Source organism: Onychostruthus taczanowskii, unplaced genomic scaffold (assembly GCF_017590055.1).
Source record: "Onychostruthus taczanowskii isolate IOZ18803 unplaced genomic scaffold, ASM1759005v1 scaffold43, whole genome shotgun sequence".
Lineage (NCBI taxonomy): Eukaryota > Metazoa > Chordata > Aves > Passeriformes > Passeridae > Onychostruthus > Onychostruthus taczanowskii.
The window spans coordinates 3507402-3534230 of NW_024501792.1; the positions used below are offsets into that span (position 1 = coordinate 3507402).

Consider the following 26829-nt stretch of genomic DNA (forward strand, 5'->3'; position numbering starts at 1 on the left):
GTGCTGTCGCTGTCACACATGTGCCACACGCAGGGCTCCATCGCACACAGGCGCTCTCCGGGCAGATTAAAGCTGGAGTCCATGTTGGTTGCTGCTGCTGCTCCTCTGCGTTCGGGGGACTGGGAAGCAGGCGGCGTGACATCATGGTGCAGAGATGCTCCGTTTCTCTTCCTTTCCGCGGGCTGATGCCTTTTTCATTTTCATTTTGTTTTATTTTTTTTCCCCCCCCTCTCCTTGTTGTCTCCCCCCACGCACGTGCCCTGCCTCTCCTGCAGGGCGGAATTGCTAAAACAGCCTTTTCGATTGTTCGAAACAATGGGCAAATCTGATTGTTTGGGTTCTTTTTTTTATTTTTTTTTTCCCCCAGCTTTCATTCCCCTCACCCCTCCCCATTTCCCCTTCACGCCCTGCTGTGTCCCCCATCCCCCATTCCCACGGGGACACTTATTCCTGCCATAACATCTGGGTCCAGGGAAAGAGGGAGGCAGGAGGGGGTCGGGGATGGATGTGTCACGGAGCCGCTGCAGGAATATGGTTGGATTTGTTTGCCCATGTGCTCTCCTGCCTCTACAAGGGCTCGTGGTTCCGCTCTGCCTTCCTCTCCCGGTGTTTGTGTGTTTGCACTGACGGGGAGAGGCAGGATTTGGTTTGTGTTGCTTTTTCAGGCTCTGCTCCAGAGTCTATACAGGTGGCTTTTTGTTTTTTTAATATTTTTTGGCAAGGGAGAACAGTAGGAAGTGAGGATTCATTGCACTGTGTGTGTTCATAGACAGGGAGATTCTGCTGAATGCCCTAAAAAATTGCTTTTTCTTAGATTACTGGTGGCTGGCATTGTCCTGTGCATCATGGAAATGCTGCTTCAGAAAAGAGAATATATTCCTGTTCCCTTGCTCCATTAAATCACATGCATCTGCCGGAGAAGCTGGTAGATTTAGGATGCAGCTTGTGATTTTGACTCACTAGGATGGAAACTTCAGGTCAAATCTTCAGGATGTATTTACAGCAATGCAATAACTCAGAACCCCCAACATTCTCTTGGAGAAACCCCCAGTTGACAAACAGCTGGATGGACCCCCCATCTGATAAACAGCTGGATGGAACCCTCATCTGATAAACAGCTGGGTGAAGCAGGAGAGAATCTTTTTAAGGGCAGGGGGACAAGGTTGAGCCGGGTCCTCAGGACAAAGGGCACTTTGTGGCTCTTGCACTGGGGGGCTCTGGCCCTCTGTGGTTTTTCTTGGAGCTGCTGCGTGGCTGGAGCAGAGCAGGGGGATAATGCACGGAGGGGATCGATCAGAAATTGTGGCGTTGTTATTTTCAGCAAGGTAACGGGAGGAAACATCAAGGGCTGAACAAAGGGAAATGGCTTTGATCCCAGCTTTGAAGATCACAACATCTTCCATTAACTTGTGACGGCTGTGCTGACGAGCTGTGGGAGTGAGTGGGACGCTGCAGAGCTCCAGCTTTGTCTCCTGCTGCACAATGTCCCTGTCCGCCCCCGCTGGCTGCTCCCAGCCTTCCTCGGAGCCTTCCTCAGGCTCGCTTCCACCAGGGCTTTGTCAGCCCTGCCACAAGGCTGGGATGTGCTCAGGCGGATAAAGTCCACGGAGCCTTGCTGGAGTTGCGGCAGGGAAAAGCGGCTGAGCTCTTCTGGAGGGAATCAGGGAGTTGTACCACACCTACATCCCCACCCAAAAGTGGGCCTGGCTGTTCATCACCAGCTCTGTTGCTTTATCTCACTCTCCCCTGAAATAAAGCACAGATGACAGCAGCATTGCATCCCCAAAGCACTGAAAGATTCTGATGTTAGCTTGGAAACAACAAGGATTAAAATAACCAGCTTGGATTTATTTTAATTTTTATTTTGATCCTTTGAGCTGTCAGGTTTTCAAAACTTCCCTCACATCAAAGATGGTTGAGCAGTGTCTGTTGTTGTTTTGTTTATTTTTTAAACAAGGCTTTCGAGCTCTGTTCTGTCCCAAGTTCCAGGCTTGGAGATTTGATGGAAGCATCAGACATTGCAGATCTTGCTGTTAATTACAGGAGCTGTTGGCTTTGTGGTGGGGAGGGGAGAAAAACAAAGCTGGATCTGTTCCTCCTTGGGAAGTACAGCTGTGGAGTGGGTGACCCGCAGGTGACTGTGGTGGGGCTGTGTCTGTCACCTCCAGAGGGATGTGACAGTCTCACTTTGTGCTGTTTCCCCTTCGCTGCTTCCCAGATTTCTTTGTGTTATCCATCATACTTTGTTTTATGCGGCTCGCCTTCCTTTGGAGCAAGTGGAATTACAATAATTTGTGACTGAGGGAGGGGTTTAGGGTGTGGTTTATAACCCATGGGGGTTCCCTGCATTTAAATGACCCTTTCCAAGCTGTGACTGGTGCGTTACTGGATTTATTATTAAGATCCCTCTTGTTGCATTTCAGAAACATTTTCCAACTTTTCTTCGGGATTTTTGCAGTCACTCCAGGCAGGAAGGGAGAGGTTTCTTCCAAGCTGGCCGAGGGGGAGTTTCTGTGAGAGATGAGGCCGTTTGTCCATGGGTCTGTCTCCAGTGGTAACCAGGATCGGGTGATCCACGGGGACAATGCCATGGTTAATAATGCATCTGCCCATCCTCGCTCTGCTGGCTGTGGGCAGAAGGCAAATTCCTTCCTAATGCTTGCAGTGATTTGCTAATCCTCTGAGGCATAATAATTGCATTAATTTTATTTCATGAATATGTAAACATGTGATTGGATGTCATGGGAGGACAGCATTCTGTAAAATGTCAAAATAGGCAGAGTAAATCTTAAAACGAGGCTGGACTTTCCTCCTAAAAAAAACATGCAGAAGGCAGACTATTTTTATCATTCTTTTCAAAGCACTTGTCATGAAAGACTCCTTGGTTTCTGCACAGCCCTGCAGGTGTCATTGCTTTTTTGACTTATTGCTTTCTCTTTTGTCTCTCTTGCTGGGAGATGTAATAGAAATATAACATTTTGTTACTGCTTGTAGAGCAATGGTGAGCCCAGGGAATTGCTCCAGGATCTGTGCAGGTTTTCATTCTTGGATTATCAATTTGAAGGGAGTGTAGGTTGGTGATCAAAAGTTGTTACCATCTGCTTGCTGTTCGGGAGACTGCATAATGAGCTTCTGAATCTCCTCGTTTTCCACTGATGTCAGACTGGATGGCAGAAAAGTATCTTTGTAGGCGTCTAATTAACCCCTCTAATAGCTGTTTCTAGGAGAATTAACTCTTTTCAGTGCTGCAGCCAGGCCTGAGGTGCCTTCTTGACCTCTCTGCTCTTTTCCAGACTACCAGCACAGTTCTGTGTTGTGCTCGAGGATCTCCTCTGGTCTCGTTCAGGAAAGTGTAGGCACAGGCTTGGCTTTGCACAGCCCATGCATTTCAGACAGAGAGAGTTCAGTATGTGCTTCAATGTGTGCATCTCTGCTGGTCTGGGGACATATTGCTCAGCACTTCCAGAACTCAGCTCAGATTGCAGCACAAACCCCAATTCTGGGCCGGGAACAGCTCGTTAGCGGGTCGGTGCTGCAGGGAGAATTCTGTGAGTAATTGCAGGATGACTCTTGGAAAGCAAATTCTGTTGAGAAATGAGAGAAGACTTGACTGGAACAGCTCGTTACCAGGTCGGTGCTGCAGGGAGAAGTGAGTAATTGCAGGATGACTCTTGGAAAGCAAATTCTGTTGAGAAATGAGAGAAGACTTGGAGGCCTTTAAGCTTTCCAGATCAGGACTAGCTTGAGGAAATCCAAGGGCTTGAGAAATGCCCTGCAGGGAGTGGTGTGGGTGGTGTTTTTCTGCCCCCTGAGCTGCTGGTGGTCACAGCTGAGTACCTGAGGCTGCTGCTTGTTTAGCTGAGCTGCTCTAGTTGCAAAATTCTTTGGTCCTTTTCCTACTTGTGTCTGAATTCTAATTCACATCCTGCAAGTGGCAGAGGCGAAGGGATTTGCTGTGTTGAGCTGTGTCACAGGTGCTGTGACAGTGCCCTGTGGAGCTGGCTGCTGGCCCTTGGGGCGCTGTGATTTGGGAAAGAGCTGCTGGTGTCACTCCCAGGGATGGCTGTGATTTCAGAGCTGGTGGGATGGACAGACTTTGGTGTCACTTCAGGATGCTTGGGTGTTGTTCTTGCAGAATTCATTTACCAGACTGCAGCAAAGGCAGGTTTCTTGTGGAGTTCTCCATGAAAGCTTTGTAAAGAGTTCCTTTATGGTTTTAAGAGCACCAAGCTTAACTTGTGGAATACCTTTCCAGAAGTGACTGCTTGGTGAACCTCTGTTCATCACCTGCTTCAGACCCTTACAGGAATACTCTGTTGCAGGAGAAATTTGGCCTTTCTGTCTCTTGCCTGCTCTCTCAGGGGCTGGTCCGTGCACTGCCAAATGTTCTTTTTCATCAGCTGAAGGAAAGCTTCCAGAATCCCAGAATGGTTTGTGTTGAAAAGGCCCTTAAACGTCATCTGTCCCATGGGCAGGGACACCTTCCACTATCCCAGGTTGTTCCAGGCCCTATCCTTGGAGTTCCAGGGATGGGGCAGCCACAGCTTCTCTGGGCACCCTCTGCCAGGGCCTCCCCACCCTCACAGGGAACAATTTCTTCCATTTATCCAACCTAAATTTCCCCTCTTTCAGTCTGAATCTATAACTCCTTGTCCTATCCTACAATTTCTGCTAAAAAATCCCTCTCCAGCTCCAAGGTACTGGCAGGCTACAGATTCTCTACTGCACTGCTGCAGATACTGATGCTTTTCCTCCACGTCTGAGCAGAGTTTGGCCCCTTCCCACCCACACCACGCTTGCTGATGGTATTTTGATGAGGTTTTTCCTTTAGGGACAGCAAGGACATAAACCAAGGAGACAAACCCAGCCTTCTGTGCTTTCACATGCTCCGTGCAGAGGTTTTCACCTCTTGAGCAAAGGGGCTGCTGCTTAGGTGGGCTTGTTTGTGTTCTGTCCCTCACTTAATCTGTCTCATCTACTGAAGGCTGCTCTGCAGGGGGACGTGAGGCCCTGAATGCACTCGGGGCAATTAGGTCTCTAAAGCGTTATTTATTACAATTATTTTATTTTCAAAGTGGGTCAAGCCGTTTTGGCATTTCAGGCGTTGATTCCTGGTTCAATTGCGGGCCTTGGTCGCCATGGCAACTGCAGAAAGCGTTCGTCATGGCTGTGCCTTGGGCTGGATTCAAACTCCAGGGAACGAGCAGGAGCAGGGAGAGCTCTGAGGGGCTCGGGGCAGGGGCAGCCCTGGGCTCTCCGTGCCCATCCTCGCCGTCATCAGCTAACACACTTCTCATTTTCTCTGCCTGTGGGGTCCTTCGTGTCAGAAATATTCAGCTTTTCCCAGTCAGCAGAGAGTAGGAGGGGAATTCAGCCCTCCTGGGTTTGATATTTGTGCCACTCACTGCAGGGAGAGCCAAAGAAGGAGCCCTTGATGTTATTTTTCCCCCTTATTTCTGCAAAGGTGAGAATCCACACACGCCTAATATGATATTTGTGGATGGATTTAATTTTTCAAACCAAAAAACAAGCTTGAAAGACAGAATCTGCCCAAGGTTGTGCTTGGCAGAGCTGGCACCAAAAATTGTGGCTGTGGCAGTGTGTGAGCTGGGCAAAAATAAAATTGCCAGCTCTAAGCAATGATCTGAATGCATCTAAATGATCTAAAACATCTAAGCTGGTGTGCTCCTGTGCAGCTGCAGTGCTAGGGCATGCTGGGCTGTGACTAAAAACCCACCTTGAGGGGCTTTGTAAGACCATAAAAAGACTGAAATAGCACCAAGCTTTCCAGCATTTTTCATCTTGAGTTTCACCTGCACGCTGTGGGAGCTGTACCCTGGTTTTGAGCTGCTCATTCTGAGCTTTAACTGAGCAGCAGCAAAATCTCATAGCTGCAAACTGAAAGCAAACAGAGGCTGGACTGAATTTGGCTTGGTCTTTGCAGAGCTGCTCTAAACTCAAGCTCAAAGTGAAACTGAGCTCACACAAACTGAAAATGGGACGAGGTTGTGTGTGGTAAACTCAGGTTTTGTAGAGCTGTGGAGGAAAAATTAGTACATGTGTTCAGACAGGTTTAGCCAGTGATGTGCTAGGCAGGGACAGTGGCTTCAAATTCCTGCCTTGTGTTTTTGGGGACCTCTCACACAAACCAGCTTGTGTTGCCTCAACAACAAGCAGGGCCAGCGCAGCCTCAGAATTTGGAGGTTTTAACTAGAAGCCTGGCTTTTCTACAGTCTGTAAAAATGGTAATTCAGGACTGTTTCTGTCTCTGGGACTGCTGCTGCTGAATTTGGAATCACCAATGTAGCTCTGCTGTGCTGCTAAAATTGAGTTTAGCAGGAGCACAGACCAGGTGAAACACCCATTTTGACTGGGTCAGCAGAAAATCTGTGAAGGAACCTGATGCTTTTTAATACTTCAGTAAACTAAGAAATCCCTGATAATTTTACTTCATGTTATACCTAAACTGTGGGTAAACTCCCAGAGCTGCTGGGAGAATGATCCAGACCATGTTTTTGTTTGTCTTTTGCTTCAGTTATTATTTGGGAGGATTAAATCTTAAATATTGCTACAGTTATTGCTACACTGGCTTAGCATTCAATATTCCTGTGCCTTGTCCAGGGAAAGGGAGGGCACAGGACAAGATGATGTGACAATATTTCCCTTGGGGATGTGCCATTGCTCTGGTGAAGAGCCGCAAGCCAAGGGGAATTGCTCTGCACTGGAGCTGCCTTGGGGTTTGGGTGGTATTTGAACAGATTTTTATTGCTCTATATCTGTATTTCTCAGGTAACAGAGCAGAGTTTAACTTAATCCACCTTCCTGCCTACAGAACATTTTGCACGCCCATTTTCCCAAGCCTGAAATGAAATTCCACGCTTTCTAGGGGTGAAAACATCTTCTCAGGGGCTCCTGGGAAGCTCCACGCTGCTGTTCCTGCCCCGTGCCAGCTCCTAGGAAATCTGATTCTGGCCCTGTTTGCATAAGCAGCTTGGCTGTGTGCTTCCTGCAGGCTGCTCAGGGAAAGTTTCATCACTCGTGCGTTGACACAAGCAGTGAGCAAATAAAGGAGAATTTATGAGACCAGTTCATCCAGAACCAAACCAAACCTGGGAACTGCTGGGGGAATGTGTTACACTGGCTGCTCGTGTCTTGTAAAATGGTTCTGGCATCTTCAGAAGTAAGGAGAGATGGACGTGGTTTTTATCTGGGAATTAATGAAACCTCAGGCACGTGTTCAGCTCCTCTAGGTTTTCAGGGAGGAAATGATCCATTTGGAGTACAGTGCTGTGCATCATTGTGGTTGCTGCGTGCAATTTGGCTTAAATCTTAAGAGTCTGATTGCAACAACTTCTTTAACTCAGTCCCTTGCAGTTGTAATTCCTCCATCCTTTCCCTGCTGCCTGTGCTGTCAGATGTGGCCTGTTTGGTGTTGCTCATAACAGGCTCCTGGAGAAGTTAGCACAGATCAGTCCTTGCACAGGCTCCTCTGTGACCTGCTGACTTGAGCAGCGCAGCTGGAAAAGCCTCGAGGATGTCTGGGCTGGTCAGAAATAGATCTGACTCCTGAAGGAAATGAGTGACGGAGGGAAAAATGGGTGTAGTGTGTGGTGTTTTGAAGAGTCTGGCAGGAAGGAGAGGCATCAAAAGAGAAGGAGCAGTGAGGAAATCTGAGTTTTCCTGTTCTGTGTTAGTTTGTACATTACTGGCTTGCTGATCTAGGTGCTGGGGTGTTTGCTGAGGAAAGAGAATGAGAAGTTCCATTCCCCTCATAATTTCTGTAAAACTCTGAAAGACCTTGCTTTTCCCATTGTGAAAAAGTAACTCAATTTTTATTTTTTTTTTAATCACAAAGACTTTTGGGTCACAGCAAACCATTTTCATGCCCAGCTCTAACTGGTGTGGGAAAGGATGGTTCTGTACAGGAAATGCTGCATTGAATGTCATCATGACTCCCCTCCCAGAGCCCTGGGGTTTCTGATGCTCTTTGATGGGGTGTTTTCTGAAAGGTGTGACCCCATTTTTGTGCATCCTGATGAGAAGAGCTGCACTAAAAAAGGAGGGGCAGAGCGAGGCTGTATTGAGAACACGCTGACACCTCTCTCGTTCTTGAGCACACATTTGGTTTTTCTGAGCTCAGATCATCATTTGAAACTCCAGGAGCCCCAAGGAGCCGACGAGTTCCTTCTTGTGGGCGTTGCTCTGTGGTCTGAGGGCCCGGAGGGTGGTTGGAGAAAGGCTCTGCCAGCAGTTCCTCTGCCTCTGCTAAAAGAGAACTGCCTGAATCCACGGGGGGCGATGGTTCAGGAAGCAGCTCCGTGCTGCGGGCGCTGCTCAGCTCGGGGCGCAGCCCTTTCAGTGTGGAGATGCTCTAACCCTGCTCTCTCTGCCCTTGCTCTGCCCTGCAGTACCGCCAGTAACTCCAACCGCAGCACGCCCGCCTGCTCCCCGATCCTGCGCAAACGCTCGCGCTCGCCCACGCCGCAGGACGCCCCGGGGGACGCCATGGTGGAGAAGGGCTCCGACCACTCCTCGGACAAGTCCCCGTCCACGCCGGAGCAGGGTGTCCAGCGGAGCTGCTCCTCCCAGTCAGGCCGCAGCGGGGCCAAGAACTCCAAGGTGAGGGGCGAGCGGCGCGCCGTGTCCGCGGAGCTGGGCTCGCGCTGCTCCGGCTTCCTCCTCTGCCTTCTTCTTCTTCTTCTTCTCTGGCTGGTCTCCCTCCCTCTTCCCCCAAGGTTCTGCTAACTTGGGGTCCTTCGCCTGGGTCAGAGGTCAGCACAGCTCTGAGGTTACAGCTTTCTCTAGGACCTTTCTAGGACCTTTCTCCAGGTCTCTTTCTCGAGGTCCCGTTCTTTGGGAGGCTCTGTGGGAAAACTCTGTGTTTGAGGGTGCCAGGACGAGGGAAGAGATGAGAATCTTGACTCCATGTTTCAGAAGGCTGATTTATTATATGATGGTATTATATTATATTAAAAATGCTATACTAAAACTATACTAAAAAGAATAGAGAGAAAAGATCCATCAGAAAGCTGGAAAGGAAAAGCAAGGAATGGAATGAATAACAAAAGCTTGTGACTCTCAGAGTCCACACAGCTGCATCTTTGTTTGGTTATTAAGTAGAAACAACTCAGCTGGACCAACCAAAGATGCACCTGTTGGTAAACAATGTCCAGACCACGTTCCACAGCTATCAGATAGTTAATTGTTTGCATTTCTTTTCTGAGGCTTCTCAGCTAAAATAGGAGAAAAATCTTAGCAAAGGATTTTTCATAAAATATCATGACTACACTCCTCCACGAGGGGTTTTCAACAGGCCTTGAAAATCAGCTGTTTCAATTGCTTTTTATCACCTGGATCATGAGATGAATAAGGTTTCCCCTGTGATGGGCCTGTGCATTTCCCCAGTCCTGTGCAAGCCCTCTGAGATCAGTTCAGATTGCACAGAATCACTTCTCCAGCCCTCTGCCCATTCCTTCCATGGCTGCAGTGTTACAGCTGGCTTGCCCAGGGCAGCTGATATTTACCCCAGGAAGGTTTTGTGTCTTGGACCATGTTAGAAACAGCCTTGTCTTTGCTGTGTAGGGAAAGGGGTTTCAGGTTTGGCTCTAGATTTTTGTGTGAGCAGTGGGGCCTGGGAAAACACACACGAGAGCCTGGGGTACCAAACAAACCTTTAATTATAACCCTGAGATCAGTGACGTGTCAGCTGTCAGGAGCACTTGTGTTTGCCCAGATTTTTGAAGTGGGATGTTTCAGCCTGAATAATTTCACAGACAGAACTCTGATGGCTTGTATAAAATGAATTGTTTGATTTATTGCTGGATTGTGTCACAGACAAGAAATCTTCCCCTCCCCTTTGTGGCCACTCAGCAGAGGGAACAGGACTCAGTGGCCCACATTCTGATCTCTCACCACTCTGGGGGGGAGTCTGTGAGTTCAAAAGAGGGGGGAAAAGGGTTTTTCAAGCTGAATCATTGGCGTTCTGAGGTTGCCCTTGAGGTCAGCCTGGCTTCCTGTGCACGCAGTGACCTACAAACCCCGTCCCAGCGCTGGGTGACACCCCCAGTGCGGCCTTGCCAGCACTGTGTTCCCAAAAGGAAGCCATGGGATGGGATGGGAGGCAGGAGGATGCAGGGCACGCTGTGCTGGGAGCCACGCTGGGGGTGCTCGCAGGGAAATGGGCTCCTTGGGAAGGGGAACCACGGAGAGGATTTGCATCACCCTGGCCCTCAAAAGGTCATGGGAGTGAGATTTTTACCAACACGGTGACTGCTGAAGCTGAACTTTAATTCCTGGTGCTTTCCACAAGGAAGAGGGGGTACAGTGCTCTCTGTTGGGTGTGTGGGTTTTCCTTCTCTTGATCTGCGAGGTAATTTTTCTTCTTTCCCTAATTTCTCTCTTTTCATTCCTGCATGCTTTCTCTCCGATTAAGTCACACAAGCGCCTCTCCAAAGTAAGCCTTCTTTTTTCTCTCCTGTCCCCCACTGTAGAGCTGCCTCATCACTCAGGAACCCTCCGTGTGGTGCTGAGTGCTGACCCCAGTCAGGCATTCTCCTGCTGTGGCTGTGAGAATGTCAGCAAGAGCTCAGCCCCGTGCCTGTAGCTGGAAGCTGGGTTCACTTACATCACTGGCATCTCGCTGGTATTTGCTCACACAGACTGAGAACTGGCCTGTTCATCACACCCTGCAGCTGTGCCAAATCATTTCAGCCTTTAAGTTCTGCTTTCCCCTGTCCCTTAGAGTGAGCTGCTGTCTTTGCCAGGGAGAAATCCTCTGGAGTTGAACAGAACCATGATCGCTTCTCTTTCCTTCTTCCCCCATGATTTCAGAAACGAGAGTTGTTCTCCATGACTTCTTCCCTGCTTTTCATGATAAATAGCATTTTTGTGGCCAGTGATCTCAGCTTACTGCCATTGCACGCTCTGCTGTGTGATGTAAATATTAAAGATCAGTGATTTCAGGTGAACCCAGCTTGAACCTGGTAGAACAGACCTGTCCCAAATGAATTGTGAGAATTCATGGGCTCGCTCTGAGAGGTGATAAGTGGAAGATCCCTCTGTGGGTGCTTGAATTGGAGATAAGATCATTTGGGATTTGATCTCACAGCTCTGTGCTGCCCTCAGAAGAGTGGAAAAATGAGAAACACAGGTGGGATGTTGTTGGAGAAAGTGCCAGGCTGTTGGCATTTCCCCTTTATGACAGCAGAATGGCTTGGATGGCTTCACAAAAATCCACAGAATCCTTATCCCAGTGGATGCCTCAGGTTTCCTTCTAGGCAAGTTCTCAGAGAGCAGTGCTGGCTCACTGTCCTCCCTTGGTCGTGGTCCTTGTGACCAGCCTGACCTTGCATGATCAGCTGGTGTCTGCTGGGAGCTTCCTGACGTGTTTTTTTTAGACAGATCGTCTTGTGCTTGGTATGTGTAGCTGGGATAACTGCAGAGGGGCACCGTGGGCTAAAGTCTCAAGGTGAGGAGTGGAAGAAGTGCTGTGCAAGGTGTGCAGTAGCAGAGTCCTGACAGGATTGCTGGCGAGCCGAGGTGTGTGGGCCAGGACAGGCTGTGCTGAGCTGGAGGTGCAGAGGGTTTGAGGACAGGGGTTGGTGGGAAGAAGCCTGGAACAGAGGGATGTTTGTAAAATGTGTGTGCAGTGCTGCTGGGAGGTGCCTGCAGCCAGCCCCTGCTTCTCTGAGAGGGAAAAACCCAACCACTGTGGGGCAGCTGGAGGAACTGAGGGAAGCAGAGCCCAGATGAGTTCAGAGGGAAGGGGATCCCAGGCAGGACCCCCAGCAGCCTGTCAGAGCCTCCTGCCCTGCTCACACGGAATATTCTGAGCTGGATCCGCGAGGATCATCGAGTGTGCAGCCTGGAGCTCTGTTCTGTGCTTCCTCTGGCACAAATGAAGAATTTCCAGGCATTAACCGCCCTGCTTGCCCCCATGCCGACGATTCTGTTGTCTGCTCACACAGGGAGAGGTCAGCAACAAAAAAACTGGAGGGCAGAGATTCCCAACTCTCCCAGCCTCTTCTCCTCTCCCCACCCATCTCCTGCAGGAAGAATGGTTTGCTTTCCCAACCTGTCTGGCTAATGAGGTGGAACAGCTTGAGCCCATGAGTTTGCTGCTGTGTTGGTGCAATTGCTGCCAGATCTGCTTGAGCTCCCTGCCCTCTTTTGTCTGTGCTGTTCTGTTGTGCTGCAGCGCTGCCGTCAGAGGGAGTGCTCCACCAGGAGTTAAAAACACTGGAATTGTCACAGGGAGTGCTCCAGCAGGAGTTAAAAACACTGGAATTGTCACAGGGAGTGCTCCAGCAGGAGTTAAAAACACTGGAATTGTCACAGGGAGTGCTCCACCAGGAGTTAAAAACACTGGAATTGTCACAGGGAGTGCTCCAGCAGGAGTTAAAAACACTGGAATTGTCACAGGGAGTGCTCCAGCAGGAGTTAAAAACACTGGAGTTGTCACAGGGAGTGCTCCAGCAGGAGTTTTAAACACTGGAATTGTCACAGGGATGCTCCACCAGGAGTTAAAAACATTGGAATTGTCACAGGGAGTGCTCCACCAGGAGTTTAAACACACTGGAATTGTCAGGGGGGTGCTGCAGCAGGAGTTTTAAACACTGGAACTGTCCCAGGGAGTGTGCCACCAAGAGTTTTAAACACTGGAGTGCTCCAGCAGGAGTCTTAAACACTGGAATTGTCACAGGGATGCTCCAGCAGGAGTTTAAAACACTGGAATTGTCCCAGGGAGTGCTCCAGGAGGAGTTTTAAACACTGGAACTGTCCCAGGGAGTGTGCCACCAAGAGTTTTAAACACTGGAGTGCTCCAGCAGGAGTTTTAAGCAGTGGAGTGCTCAGCCAGGGGTCTTTAAGCCCTGGAATTGCATCCTGAGGGAATCCTTCCCAGAGCTCTCTTTGCCACCCCGACTCCACACTGTGCCATGGTCTGACTCAGCCTCAGGCTTTTCTGGGACAGCTTTCCAAACTGAGAAAAACCCCATCTTTTTGCCAGTAGCCAAGGATAAAATATGTATTTTTTAACTATTTTGCTCTTGCCTGAGGATAAAAGTGGTTTCCTTCAGATTCTTCCCAATGCCTGTAGCTAATGGTGAATACTGAGGATTAATATTAAGTTGGGGGAAATACGAGTTTTGGTGCAGTCCTGGGGGCTGTAGAACAGTTCAGGTCAGGAGGGATCTCAGGAGGTCTCTCACCCAAGCCCTGCTCAAGGCAGGGTTAAATCAGCTTGGTCCAAACCCTTGTCCAGCCACGTTTTTCAGCCTTCCAAGGCTGGAGATGCCCCATCCTGGCCAGGCCCCTGCTCCAGTGCTTAACCACTCTGGTGAGCAGCTTTTTCCTCCTCTCCAGACAGAATTCCCCCTCCTGCAGCCAATGGCTGTTGCACCTTGTCCCTCCAGGGTGCCACGATGAGAAGAGTTTGGCTGTGTCTTCTAGAATTCCTCCTCCTACACCTTGTCCCTCCAGGGTGCCACGATGAGAAGAGTTTGGCTGTGTCTTCTCATCCACCCTCCCACTGGGTGGGACAGAGCCCCTTTAGGTAGTAGGCAGTGAAATTCTGTTTATTTGGGGCTGGGGTGAGAGGGTTTGGGGAACAAATTCCATCAATTTCTTGGAGTTATGGCCAAGAAATTTAGAAGTTTGGAGTTATGGCCAAGAAAGTTTAGAAGCTGGTTGGGCAGCGTTGCACAGATCAGGAGAAAGAGCTCTGGAATTCTGAGCTCTGGTTCTGTGCCTCTGCTTCCCCAGGTGTGACTTCAGGGATTTAGGGATGCTCCTGGAGCTCTGTGGCATGCCATTCACCTGGCAAAGGGTTTCAGTTCCCTGGGAGCAGCAAGGAGTGAGCTGTGGTGCTGCTGCCAGCGATGCTGACTCAGCGAGGCTCTGTTTGGAGTTTCAGTCCAAGGTTGGTGTGTGACCTGTGTGCCCTGCAGAGCTGTCACCTTCCCTTGCAGTGCATGCAGATGTCAGGTCACTAAATCGTGACTATTTAGAGGCAGCAATTAAAGGCTTAGAGAAAATATTCCATTTTTCACATTCCTCCAGAGCTCTTCCTGGTTACAGCCCCCTTGTAACCACGAGCTCTGCTCTGTGCTCCTGTAGCATCATCTCTGCAAACCTGTCCCATCTTCTCCCTGTCTGTGTGCACCCCCCTCCTTCTGTTACTTATTTATTTTCTCTTTTCAGTTCTAATGCTTATGGTTTCTTTTTCCAGTATGACAGACTTAACCTGCTCAAAGTAAGAATATGTTTTTCCTTTTTCTTTCTTTTTTCCTCCCCCTCTCCATTTTACTGTCTCTTGATTTTCACAGTTTGCATCTCCCTCTCCATGAGTTTTAAAAAAAAAAAGATAAATTAGAAGAGAGATTTAAGGGCTGAGGTTGTTTGGATTTTGGACAAGTCTGTTGAACTTGATGGAGGCAAAAGCTGAGGTTAGAGTGTTGGTATAATTAAGGATGTTGGTAAAATTGTGGACATCAATATAATTATGGATCTCAGTATAATTATTTGTGTGGAAGAGCTTAAAGAAGAACCTGCAGAGCTCCTTTATAGAGTACCTTTGATTCAGGGAAATTCAAATGTTAGGAGGGAAAAAAAAAATAGTTCCTGCAATGAATGCAGCAGAGTGGACTGAAATCCTGTTGGGCTGTGCTGACACCTCAGCATGGGCACCCTGATTTACAAGGCACAGTGACAGCAGTGCCTCTGGTGTGTGTGTGCCAATTATAGTTTGATTATGAAGGTTTTTTTTTGTTTTCCCCAGGAATTTCTGAGTTCCGCCTTTTGCTCATTAAGGCAGACAGATGGCAAAACAAATCTGCAGGAAAATCACTCCATCTCAGGGCCTGTGCTCCTGAGGACAAGGTGCTGTGTGCATGGCTCAGATTAATTACCCTGGTTCTTTTTTTAGTCTGGACTGGGTTGCATAAGGCTTTTTTTTCACGTCCTACTTGCAGAGAGGGATGACTTCAACCCCATCCTTTATGAATGGATCAGGTATGGCCAAGTATGGAAAAGAGTGGGAAGTAGGAGGAAATTCCTCTGCCTGGAGGAATGAGTGTGGGATATGAGCCATGCTCTGTGTTCAGTCCCTCAGCTCATCTCCTTTCCCCAGGATCTGGGGAAAAAAGGGGGCGTTCCTCTTTTTAATGTCACATTTTTGTATTTTAGCCTGTGTACTGTATTACTGTGGGGCCTTTCACGAGAGACTGGGAGCTCTGCAATGGATCCTTCAGAAATGGATCCAGTGAGGGTTTGTGGCTGGAGTGGACGCAGGGAACGTGGAGCAGGGAGATCCAGGGGTGGGAACAGAGCAGCCCCTGCCTCTTCTCCAAAATCTGTTCCAATCTGACCTCATTAACACTCCCCCTCCTTCCCTGTGGCAGAACAGCCTGTGTGTCCTTGGTGGGCAGGCAGTGGCTGTGTCCCTGTGAATATTCCAGGGAATTCCCAGTGAAATTCCTGCAGCCTCTGTGGCGAGGCACAGCACAGAACGATTCCCTTCCTGTTCCAAACTGCCTGCAAAGCCTGGAAAATTCTCCAAGGTCAGAATCAAGATGGCTTCAGAGGAGGAAAGGCAGTGAGATACTGCTTCTGTCCTTGTGTGTTATCCTCAGCTCCCACTGCAGTGTTTGGGAGAGGGGACGGCACAGCTGGAGCTGCCCACCCTCCTGGGAAAGGCTCTGGTGCCCCCAGGCTTCACTGCCATGAGGGAAATCCCCCCAAAAAAGGGGGATTCCTGTGTCCTGAAGGAGCTCAGAGTCCTGCTGTTGGAAAGCCAGCCTGGCTGCAGTGGGAAGCTCATTTCCTCCTCTCCCTGTGCAGATAAATCTCACCTCCAGCTGAAAATTGCCAAGCGTGACTTTCCAAGCTGAGCCAGCTCTTTTGTGTGCTCCGATGTGACGTGTGGCCTGTCCTGTCCAACCATCTGAAATGCCATGATAAGGATGGGGGGAAAAAAAAAAATCACATGTGCAGATGATGCAAAACACTGTGCGCTGAAATGCTGAAAAAAAAAAATCCCAGCTTTTTTTTTTCCCTTGCCTAGCTTCTCTAGCAATTTTCTACAGCACTTTTCCTGGCTCTGTGTGTGTGTGTCTCCCTTTTAAAATTCAAAATACCCTTGGAACATTTGTCTTTTGTGGGCAAAGCTCTGTCCCTGCCCTTAGCAGTGCTTCGAGGGCTGTTCAGGGCAATGTGAGTTTTACCACTGGGCCAGTGGAAGAATGAAGGCCCTAAAGAGGTGGCTGGCAGTGATGGTGATGATGGTGATGGTGAGCTCCTCTGTTGCTGGCTGGCACTGCTGGTCTGCAGACAAGGTGACAGCATGTCTGTGTGTGTGTGCATGTGGACATGCACACCTTGGCCTGAACTGTTTCCTGTTCCAGACTCCTGCTGCTGGATTTGTCCCTTGCTCCTGTAACTGGGGATAACTGTGTCAGACCACGCTGTGAAACCCATTGAAATCTTCTCTTTAATCCCACTTTCACTTCACTAATGATCCAAACCAGACTGGACCTGCTTTCTCTGTCCCTCTTTCTTTTTGATCCTAAGATCTCTGTGCTGACTAATGCTTCTCTTTTATTTTGTCCTTACAGAAAAGCCAGAGTTGGTATAATGTAAGTACTGCCGTTTCTCTTGTCCCTGGGTGCTCTGGGCTGGGCGGGGGGAAGGTGCCAAGGGGCTTTGCAGTGGCACTGGGGCACTCTGACCATTTCCAGGAGGAGGAGCTGGAAATGGCTCAGCACTGGCAAAGGAGGGCTGGCATCCTGAGCAAAGGGATGCCAGAGACAGAGAGCAGAAGCTTTGTCCTTTTGGTCACTCTGGTGATGCTCCCCACATCCTGCACCTCTGGTGTGGTGGCACGCGGTGACACGCGGTGACAGACAGAGCTGCCACCCTGCAAACCCTTTGCATCTCTCAGGGAGGTCTGGGGGCCATAGAGGAATTATTTTCTACCAACCCCAGAGAAACACCAACCACCCTTTGCTTCTGCCTGGGTGTTTTTCCTTTGTTCTGCCCTGCTGTGGGCACAAAGTTGGTGTCACCTTTGCACGGTCGGGCCCCCACCCTGGAGGCTCTGAAGTAGCCATAGGCAAATGCAGCAGCCATCCATGGCCAGCCACAGTTCCTGCCCTCCTGCAGCCATCCACAGCAGGATGGGGGCCAGCAGAATGTGGGATTTTGGCTGAAACAATGAGGTGGGGTTTGCAGAGGGGAGAGGCAGAGTTAGGAACCTGCTGGGTGTGAACAGCATCGCAGGAGGAGACCCCAGAGGCACAGAGGGACAGAGGCAGTGAATAAAAGAAAAAGAATATTTATTTTAAGAACAAAATACAAACCAAGGTGGGCCAGACTGGTGGAGAAGTGGCAGATATGGACTGTGAGCAGATGCCTCAGTCTGACCTGGCTGCTGTCAAGCCCTGACTCTGTCACCAGCCTAGAGGTGACTTTGGCTCTTACTGCTTCTGCCTGTAGCTGCTGAGCTCCATTCCCTGCTGCATGATGCTTTGCTGTGCTCTGCTTCTGTGGGTCTCTTGTGTTTTCATGTCCTCTCTATCTTATCTTTCTGTTCTCTTGTTTTTCCTCCATATATTTTCAGCATGAGAGACAGTACATCCGGAGAGTAAGCACTGGCTGCGTTTTTTTGTGGTTTTCCCCACCCCACCCCATTATTTTCCTTTGTAAACAAAACAAAACAAGCTCATTTTCTAGTTAGCAGAGACATTCTGGCCAGATAAAAGCAGCAGTGTGAAAATATGGATGAGGCACAGACTCCAGGAAGTCAATCAGTCCTACTTGGCAGTGTTATTTCCATTAAAAATTTGCTAATGCATCTCCTTGATAGAGTTTCCCTTCTTTGCCAGCTCCTTCCAGGCAGGATTTTTCTGCCATTTGGATCATTCTGGTTCCTCCATTCCTCTCCTCTCTGAGGGCAGCTCTAGAAATGAATCATGAAACCTCACCAGTTCTTTGCCCACTTTCCCCCACTCTGATTTTACACAAACCCCACTGTGCCCAGAGCAAACTCCACACTGTTCTGTGTGCCAGGCACTTTGCAAACCCGACCCAAAAAATAATCCCTAAAAGAGCACATGGGCCTCAAAGATCTGCAGGGCATCACCAGTTTGCTTCATTTTTTTTGCTGCTTTTAACTGGTTCTTTTGTCTCTGGAACACTGCATTCCTCTTTGCCAGTTGGAACCTTCCCTTTCCCCTCTCCTGGATTCCTTTTTCTCTATTATTTATTTTTCCTTAAGATGCCACCAACTTCTCCTGCCTTGTGTGTTCTCCTGTGCTTTTTTGGGATTTCCATCCCTGCCCCGTGGAGGAGTGGGAGGAAAGGGGTGAAGTGAGCTCATGGTTGGTTTGGCAGAGCTGCCCCTCTCTCTGGTTGTGCTTTCTCTTCTTGGCTTTGCAGAGGACAAATGCAAACTGGTGCAGGTGCTCTGTGAGATTGAGAAGAGAACCCCAGTTCAGGGATAAATGCACTCAGATTTTTGGGGTTTGCTTTGTGTTCTTGGCCTCGTGGTGGAAGAGCAGGAGGTCAGTGGAAAGGAAAAGAGGAAAAGTCCCTGAGGTGCTTCTCGTGCCTTTAGTGAGGAATTGTGTACATGGAGACTTTGGTTTGGAAATATTGTGGTTTTTAGGGGGGCAAAAATCTGTTGGTCACTTGTGGTTTAACCATCAGTAGTGTCTGCTTTGGGTTGTGTGTCTGCACGGTGAATTATTGTTAATTCATTTATTATTTTAAAAAGAATTCATAGAAACAGATGCAGGCCTTAAAACTAAACTTCCTTTGTAGTTTTGCTGAAACAGAGATGTGCCTTACCCTGTACCCCTGAGGTGCTCTGAGAGGTGGAAATTTGGGTTTTCTTCCCTGAGGACTCCAAGGAGGAGCTGCTCTGTCTGTGGGGGTGTCAGTAGCTCCACACTTGTCACCCAGCAGATGCCATTCAAATGAGAGACAAACTGGAGATATTCTGCTGCCAGGGATAAAATCTCTGTCCTTCTCTCCTTATTTTCTCTGGGGTTTGGGCAAAGGGCCCCATTTCTGTGTCACTGAGCCTGACATTCTGAGCCTGGCAAATCTGCCGTGGTTTTCCTGCCTCATTCTGCCTCACTTGGGCTGTGAGCCCTTCTGCTTCCCTGTTCCCAAATGAGGCTGTGTGTCTCAACATCCTGCAGCATTTCTGCTGCTCTGCAGCAAGGCTTCCTTCTTAAATTCAGCACCAGGAGAGTCCAGGGGATGCTCTGGAATACAGAATGAATAAGATGATCTTGAAAAGCTAGAGAAAACTCACTTGACACCAGGGAAGAGGTGAGATTTAAATCCATGAGGTTTTCACTTTGGCATTTACATCCCAAGGTCTGCCTTGCTCTGAATTCCTTTACTTTTATCTATTGATAAAAATATCTGAATATTTTTCTTCTTCAACTGACACCAGTTATCTCTTTCAGCTGTTCCTAAATATTAGAATATCAGAAATGTTTGCTGTCCCAGTCAGTGTGGGCAGGTCAATAGGAGCCCATCCCTTCCCTCCTGTGTTTGGGAGAGCAAAGTCTGCACTGAGGATTGCAGGGAGAGGGACAGGAGCCCTGCTCCTGCAGCTCTGCCAGCAAATTTGTGCACACAGGGCAGCCCTCAGCCTGGCAGGAGTTCAGAGTCCTTAAAATAACCCCAAAATGCCAGTGGGGAGGCAGGTAAAGGAGAGAGGCCAGAGTTTTCCTCTGGGGGAATGCAGGGAAAGCCTGTGCAGGGGAGCTGGCTGAGGATCTGTCGTGGATTGTGAGGATGCAAAGGGCTTTTGTGAGGAACTCTGAGCAGCTCTTGAGCTTCTGGAGAATACCCAGACATCACAAGGCTGATAAGAAATCAGCCCTGGCTGGCTCAGAGTGCTGTGTCTGTTCTTGGAGACCTCGTGGATGCCGCAGTGGAGGGGAAACTCAGCTGCTGGAAGGGTAAAATGTTCCCTATAAAGGCAAAGGGAAATTTTGCCTCATTTTGGGGAGAAAATCAGGAACACTTTTCCAGGGGTGGCAGGTGAGCCTCCCTCAGCAGCAGCAATCATGGAAATGGAGTTTAATGCAAAAAGTGAGGCCTGATGAGTGAGCAAGGTGCTGAAGAGCCCTTTTCTCTGTAAATCAGCACAATCATCTTTTAACTCCCAGTAACCATTTCATAATGGTTAACTACCAGTAACTATTTAATCAGATTATTTCTGGAGCAATGTTAACTCCCTGCCTTTCAGGTGCTTTTCATCCTGTCAGATTTTCTCCCTTTTCTTTGTAAATCAACACAATCATCTTTGAACTCCCAGTAACCATTTCATCAAATTATTTCTGGAGCAATGTTAACTCCCTGCCTTTCAGGTGCTTTTCATCCTGTCAGATTTTACATGACTTTCAGTGTGTGGATGAATTACCAGTTGCTGGGTTGTAGAGGCACTAAATTAGCAATAAATTTTTGGTGCAAGCTCCTGTGGTGATGAACTCAGATCCATTTTCCAGCCCAGATCCCAGTGATTATTTGAAGCATCTTCCTCTGCTTTCCATTCAATTTTAAAAGGAGAAAAAGGAAAAAGATGGAAAATCTGAGCAACCAGAATGGGTTTAGAGGAGATGCTGTTGGACAGGTGACCGCTTTCTTTGCTGGTTTTTCACACCAGCCCTGCTGTCAGTGGGGTCTAAACCCTCCCACACAAGTAAGAAACGTGTTGTTTATTCCAGAAGCAGTCAGCTTCTGGAATAAACACAGTCACAGAATAAATAAATAAATAAAATAAGTCACAGAAGTCCATCAGTCATGAAAACTGGATGAGCTTTTCCTTCCCCCTCTCCTCTGTGCCATCTCTGCTCCCTGTTTTCTGTGCTGTCCAAAACTCATCATTCCTCAGGTTTTGTGTTCTCTGTGCTGTCCCTTTCCCCAGCAGTGTTTGCTGGAAGTTTCCCGTGGAGGATTTGTTTGTGTGGAACAGGGAGATGTCACCCCAGGGAGATGTCACCTCAGGGAGATGTCACCCCAGGGAGATGCCACCCCGGGGAGTGACCCTTGTGTCCCCATCTCCCCAGGGAGCAGCTCCCTCCCCTCGGCAGTGCCATCCTGTCCCATCTCTGTGTTTGCAGTGCAGTTAATGTTTGATGTCTCCAGCTCCAGGTCAGCTCTTCCCATCCCTGCTGGCACCATCTCTGCAAACACAGGTGGCTGGGGGTGGTTTTCATTTTTGTTCAGTCCCTTTTGGAGTTTCCAGCCAAGGGGCCATTCAGTCAAGCAGTGCAGGTGGCTGTAATGCCAATTCTTTGTCCTTCACAGGCTACAGAATGTTTTTTTTTTTTAAATCATTCCCTCATCTTGGGGTGCAGATGGGTGCACTGCTACAGTGCTGAATGGAAACTCCTCTGTGCCCCAATGATTTTGGGGTGCAGCTGAGCAGACAGAGCTTGTCAGTGGGCAAGCTGCTCCCCTGGCCTGGAGCAGAGCTCTACAGGGGCTGGGTTGGCTTCCTGGTGCTTTTTGAGATCTGTGTGCCCAGCTCTGGAAGAATGAGGGGTTTATTTCAGTGTTTGCTCACAGCTGAGCAGATCTGGTGCCCTGCTGTGGGCATGGACCTGGGCACTTCTGTGCCTGAGCAGGGAGCTGGAGAGGCTGGCACTCAGGGCAGGGGGCACAGGGGGTGCCAGCAGCCCAAGCAACCTCCTGGACCTGCAGGGACTTCATTTTGCCCTTCATTTCCAAAGTGACCTGGCTAATGAATGAATCCTGGAAAGTCCCATTTCTTGGAGAGAAGAGTGGGCTCAGAGATGCACCCAGGAGTGGTGCAGCCCCTCAGATTCTGCCTGTGTGGGCCTCCCACGGCTGATTCCTCCCAGCCACATCCTGTGTTTTTATCTGTCACATGCCTGAATATTTTTCTTCTTCCTTTAACTGACCTGAGCAGAGAAAAGACAAAGAATCACAGAATTTAGAAAATCACAGAATCATTGAGTTGGAAGAGACCTCCAAGTCCAGCCCAGCCCCAACAGCTCAACTCAACCCTGGCCCCCAGTGCCACATCCAGGCTTTGTTAAACACACCCAGGGATGGTGACTGCACCACCTCCCCGGGCAGAACATTCCAGAACTTTATCACCTTTTTGTAAAAATCTTCTTCCTGCTATCCAGCCTGTATTTCCCTTGGTGCAGCTTGGGGCTGTGTGCTGCCTGCAGACAGAGCCCAGCCCCAGCTGAGCACAGGCACCTTTCAGGAGCTGTGCAGAGTGAGGAGGACACCCCTGAGTCTCCTTTTCTCCAGGTGAGCACCCCCAGCTCCCTCAGGGGTTCCTCTCAGGGTTTGTGTTCCAAACCCCTCACCCACCAATTGTATCTTTCAGGTATTCTTAAATATTAGACCATCAGGAATATTTGCTGTCCTAGTCAGTGTGTGCAGATCAACAGGAGCCCACCTGCATTTGGGAGAGCACAGCCGGCCTGAGCACTGCCGGCAGTGGGACAGGGCCCCTGTGCAGGCAGTGGGACAGGAGCCCGCGTCCCAGCCTCCCCTCAGCCTCCCCAGCACACTCTGTCCAGCAACTTTCCATGACAGGAAACATCTGCTGGGAGGCAGGGCTGGGTTACTGCAGGGCATTGGCCGCCAGAGTTCCCCAGCTCCAGTAACTCCAGGCATGTGGAGTCATTTTGGGATCTTCCCCGCCCGCCCCTTCCATGAGAAACACAGACACTGAGGCTGCCTTTGAGAGCAGAGAGGGACTGCAGGGCAGAGCCTGAGGCACTGAGGAGGCAGAATCGCTGCTTTTCTGCTTGCAGAGAGGGGAAAAGCTGAGCTGGAGCTGTTTGCCTCCCGTCGGGTCCCGGGAGCCGCGTGAGTCGCAGCGGGGCCGGCGGCCGGAGCTGTCTGGGGTCGGGGCCGGCACTCCTGGATATCTGGGGCTTGTGCTGCCCTGCTCACACCTCCAGGGCTCCTGCAGGGGATGCCCACAGCCAGAAGCTGCTGAGGCTGCAGCAGGAGAGCACAGAGGGTGCCCAGCAGCACAGTCACCCCGATGAGCCTCTTTGGCAAAAGTCCTCTGGAGGGGAAATCCTCGCTGGGATCCTCAGGGGCCGCCTGGGACGAGCTGGGTGTGGGCAGGAGAGCGGGGGAAGGCACCTAAACCCCCTGAACTCCTGCCAGGCTGCGCCTCTCTCGGCTTTGGACACAAACGAGGAGCAGTGGGAGCAGGAAGAGCAGAGTTGGAGTGGAGCTGGGGAGCTGAGCAGGGCTGGGCAAGGAGATGGATTCCCTGCTGGAGTGTGGCTCCCTCTGGGATCTTTGCCTGGACCAAGAGCTGCCGTGGTGGGACCCAGAGGGACTTGTGGACTTCTCTGGAGGAAATGCCAGCCCTGGACCTGATGAAATCCCAGCTGTGAGTGTCTCTAAACTGAGCTGGTTGCACCCTGGCGGAGCTGCTGGGGCTGAGCAGAGCCTCTGGTAGGACAGGTTTTAGTTTGGGCTGCACTGAGCCCAAAGCTCAGCCCTGCAGGGATTATAATCCCTTTTCCCCACTCTGTCCCTCTCCTGTCTGCTTGTTCCTGGAAATCTTGGGCTTGGGCTCTTGCTGGAGCCCATCTCAGACCAAGATCTTTTCCAGATGTTCAGGCTGGGAGTTTGGTGAGTACAATTCATATTTCTGTCATCAGCTGGTTGGCAGGTTTTACTCAGAGAGAGATCCCTTTCTCTGGGCCCACAGGGCTGGAGCAAGTGTTGCCATGTTCTGTTTCTATTCCACTGAGCTGCTGCAAGGAGCAGGGAATGGTTTTGGGGGCGAGGGGTTGTCTGTGATTTGACAACCAACGTCAAATCTGCTGTGATCTGACAGCTTTTGGCAATGCTGTGAGGCTAATTCTAAATAAATTCTGTATTCCTCCCACCCCATTCTTAAGCAGAAACTGTCTTCTCTAATCTCAGAATTTTGGGGCCCTTGCTGGAACACGCCCACATTTCTTCCCTGGGAGATCAGTGCCTCTGGATTGTGAGATAAAGAGGGAAAATGTTGTACCCCAGGTGGCTTCTTCTCTGCATTTGTGGGAGAAAGAGCCCTGCAGAGTCTCTGGGAGGTGTGGTGTGCCCTGCCTGGTTCTGCAGGTGTCGGGAGCAGGGTGCAGGAGGTGTGGGCTGTCACACCTAAACCCCAAGAGGAGCCTGGTGTCCCTCCAGCCCCGCGTTCCCTGAGCCCTTCCCTGAGGCCAGTACACAAAACTAGGGCAGGACACTGGGAAAGCCCTTCTGGAGCCCCACTGGAATGTTCCCACTGGGGACAGGGGTGGCCATGGGGGATCCTGGGCTCTCAGTGACAGTGGTTGCTCAAGATCCTCTGGCAGGGCTGAGTAACCCATTTTCTGGGGCAAACCCCCCATTTTCTAGGGTGAATCCCCCATTTTCTGGGGCAAACCCTCCATTTTCTAGAGTGAATCTCCCATTTTCTGGGCTGAATCACCTGTTTTCTGTGCTGAATTCCCTATTTTCTGTGCTGAATGACCCCTTTTTGGATGGTAAATCACCGCTTTTCTGGGGTGAATCCTCTGTTTTCTGGGGTGTGTCACCTGTTTTCTGGGTAAATCACCTATTTTCTTTGCTGAATTGTTGTATTGCACTAAGACATGGATTCTTACACTGAATCACCCATTTTTGGTGGTAAATCACCTCTTCTCTGTGCTGAATCCTCCATTTTTTGTGCTGAATCCCCCATTTTTTGGGGGTAAATCACCTATTTTCTGTGCCAAATCCCCCATTTTCTGTGCTGAATCACCTGTTTTCTTGGGTAAATCCCCCATTTTCTAGGCTCAGTTCCTTATTTTCTGTGCTGGATCCCCCATTTTCTGGGGTGAATCACTTGTTTTCTGGGGTAAATATTTTTGTGCTGAATCCCCCGTCTCTGGTGGTAAATTACCCCTTTTATGTGCTGGATCCCAATTTTCTATGCTGGATCCCCATTTTCTGTGCTAAATCCCCCATTTTTATTGGTAAATCCCCCCTTTTATATGCTGGATCCCCATTTTCTGTGCTAAATCCCCCATTTTTATTGGTAAATCACCCCTTTTATGTGCTAGATCCCCATTTTCTGTGCTGAATCCCCCATTTTTATTAGTAAATCACCCCTTTTATATGCTGGATCCCCATTTTCTGTGCTGAATCCCCCATTTTTATTGGTAAATCACCCCTTTTATATGCTGGATCCCCATTTTCTGTGCTAAATCCCCCATTTTTATTGGTAAATCACCCCTTTTATGTGCTGGATCCCCATTTTCTGTGCTGAATCCCCCATTTTTATTGGTAAATCACCCCTTTTATGTGCTGGATCCCCATTTTCTGTGCTGAATCCCCATTTTCTGTACTGAATCCCCATTTTCTGGTGTGACTCCCCCATTTCCTGGGGTAGCTGCCCCACTGCTGGCCATTGGCAGGTGACTGCTGCAAGCAGAGCCCAGCTCCCACCTTGGACAGCGTGCAGGCACAGAGAATTCCTCTCTGCAGCCTTCCCAGCCTGGATTGCTCTCCCAAGCCAGGCTCTCCTCTTCCTCTCCCTCCCTGCATAAAGCCCAAACCCTCCCATGGCTGCGATGGGAGCTCCTCAGTGCCTCTGCCTCCCCTCTCCTCCTGTCCCCGAGGTGTCCCTGTTGTCCCCACTCCGTGTCCTGGCCGTCCCTCTCCTCAGCAGCCCCTTTTTCTCTGCAGGTGTTGAGCCCCACGTACAAGCAGCGCAATGAGGATTTCAGGAAACTCTTCAAGCAGCTCCCGGACACCGAGCGCCTCATCGTGGGTAAGGGCAGCCCCAGGGGGCTCTGGGGAGGAGGGCAGCGCATACCCAGCCAGGTTTTCATTCTTAAATTCATCCACTGACACCAGGGCTTGATGGCCAAAAAAGTCCTGGAACTTTATTCCAATCAAAGGAGAGGCCATGGGGTATTTCTCATGGGGTCTCTCACATTTTTAGGGGATGCAGCCTCCTTTTTATCCCAATTTCCCAGCCACATTTCCCCCTCTCTTCCCTTCTGGCTGAGGTACTTGAGAGGTTCAGACTTCCCTTCTACAAACCCCCTTCTAATGTGTCATTCGCCCCCCCCCCCTTTATTTCTTTCTTTTCCTTGTGTCAATCAGTGGAATTCCTTGGAATTCCTGGTTCTTCCCATTGTTTCTCTCATCTCTCAGTATCCACTTTTATTTATCAGCAGACCCACAGTTTGTTTGGAAAGACAAATCCCTCTCTTTCCATTCATCAGTCAGCGGGATCCTTCCCTTTGTTTCTTTTCAGTGGTAGTTTTATCCACCAGTTAGTTGGTGAAGAGAAATCCCTCATTCCTTTCACCTCCAGACATTGCCACTGACAACAAACCTGGAGCACAGTCCCCCCCCCCCCCCCCCTTTATTTCTTTCTTTTCCTTGTGTCAATCAGTGGAATTCCTTGGAATTCCTGGTTCTTCCCATTGTTTCTCTCATCTCTCAGTATCCAGTTTTATTTATCAGCAGACCCACAGTTTGTTTGGAAAGACAAATCCCTCTCTTTCCATTCATCAGTCAGCGGGATCCTTCCCTTTGTTTCTTTTCAGTGGTAGTTTTATCCACCAGTTAGTTGGTGAAGAGAAATCCCTCATTCCTTTCACCTCCAGACATTGCCACTGACAACAAACCTGGAGCACAGGCAGAGCCCATTTCCAAAGGGTTTTGCACTTTCTGATGGGTTTTCCTCATTTGATGGGGGATGATGTGATTTTTTTCCTCCCTTTTTCCCAGTGACAGGAATAGTGGATTTGTCTTTCCAAATGAGATGTGGGGCTGCTGGTAGAT

At 49.5% G+C, this 26829-nt stretch overlaps 1 protein-coding gene across 6 annotated transcripts in view; it reads left to right on the forward strand.

The window, feature by feature from the left end:
• Positions 1–26829, forward strand: part of GRAMD1B (GRAM domain containing 1B) — a 113448-nt gene that overhangs the window by 57804 nt on the left and 28815 nt on the right. For 5 of the 6 annotated variants that reach the window (XM_041413771.1, XM_041413775.1, XM_041413776.1 and 2 more), the window contains 3 exons: positions 8409–8619; positions 16611–16631; positions 25720–25804. In XM_041413771.1, the coding sequence (XP_041269705.1) occupies positions 8409–8619; positions 16611–16631; positions 25720–25804 (317 nt within the window). The remainder of the gene's footprint in view (positions 1–8408; positions 8620–16610; positions 16632–25719; positions 25805–26829) is intronic. The other variant, XM_041413772.1, reaches the window with a different exon arrangement.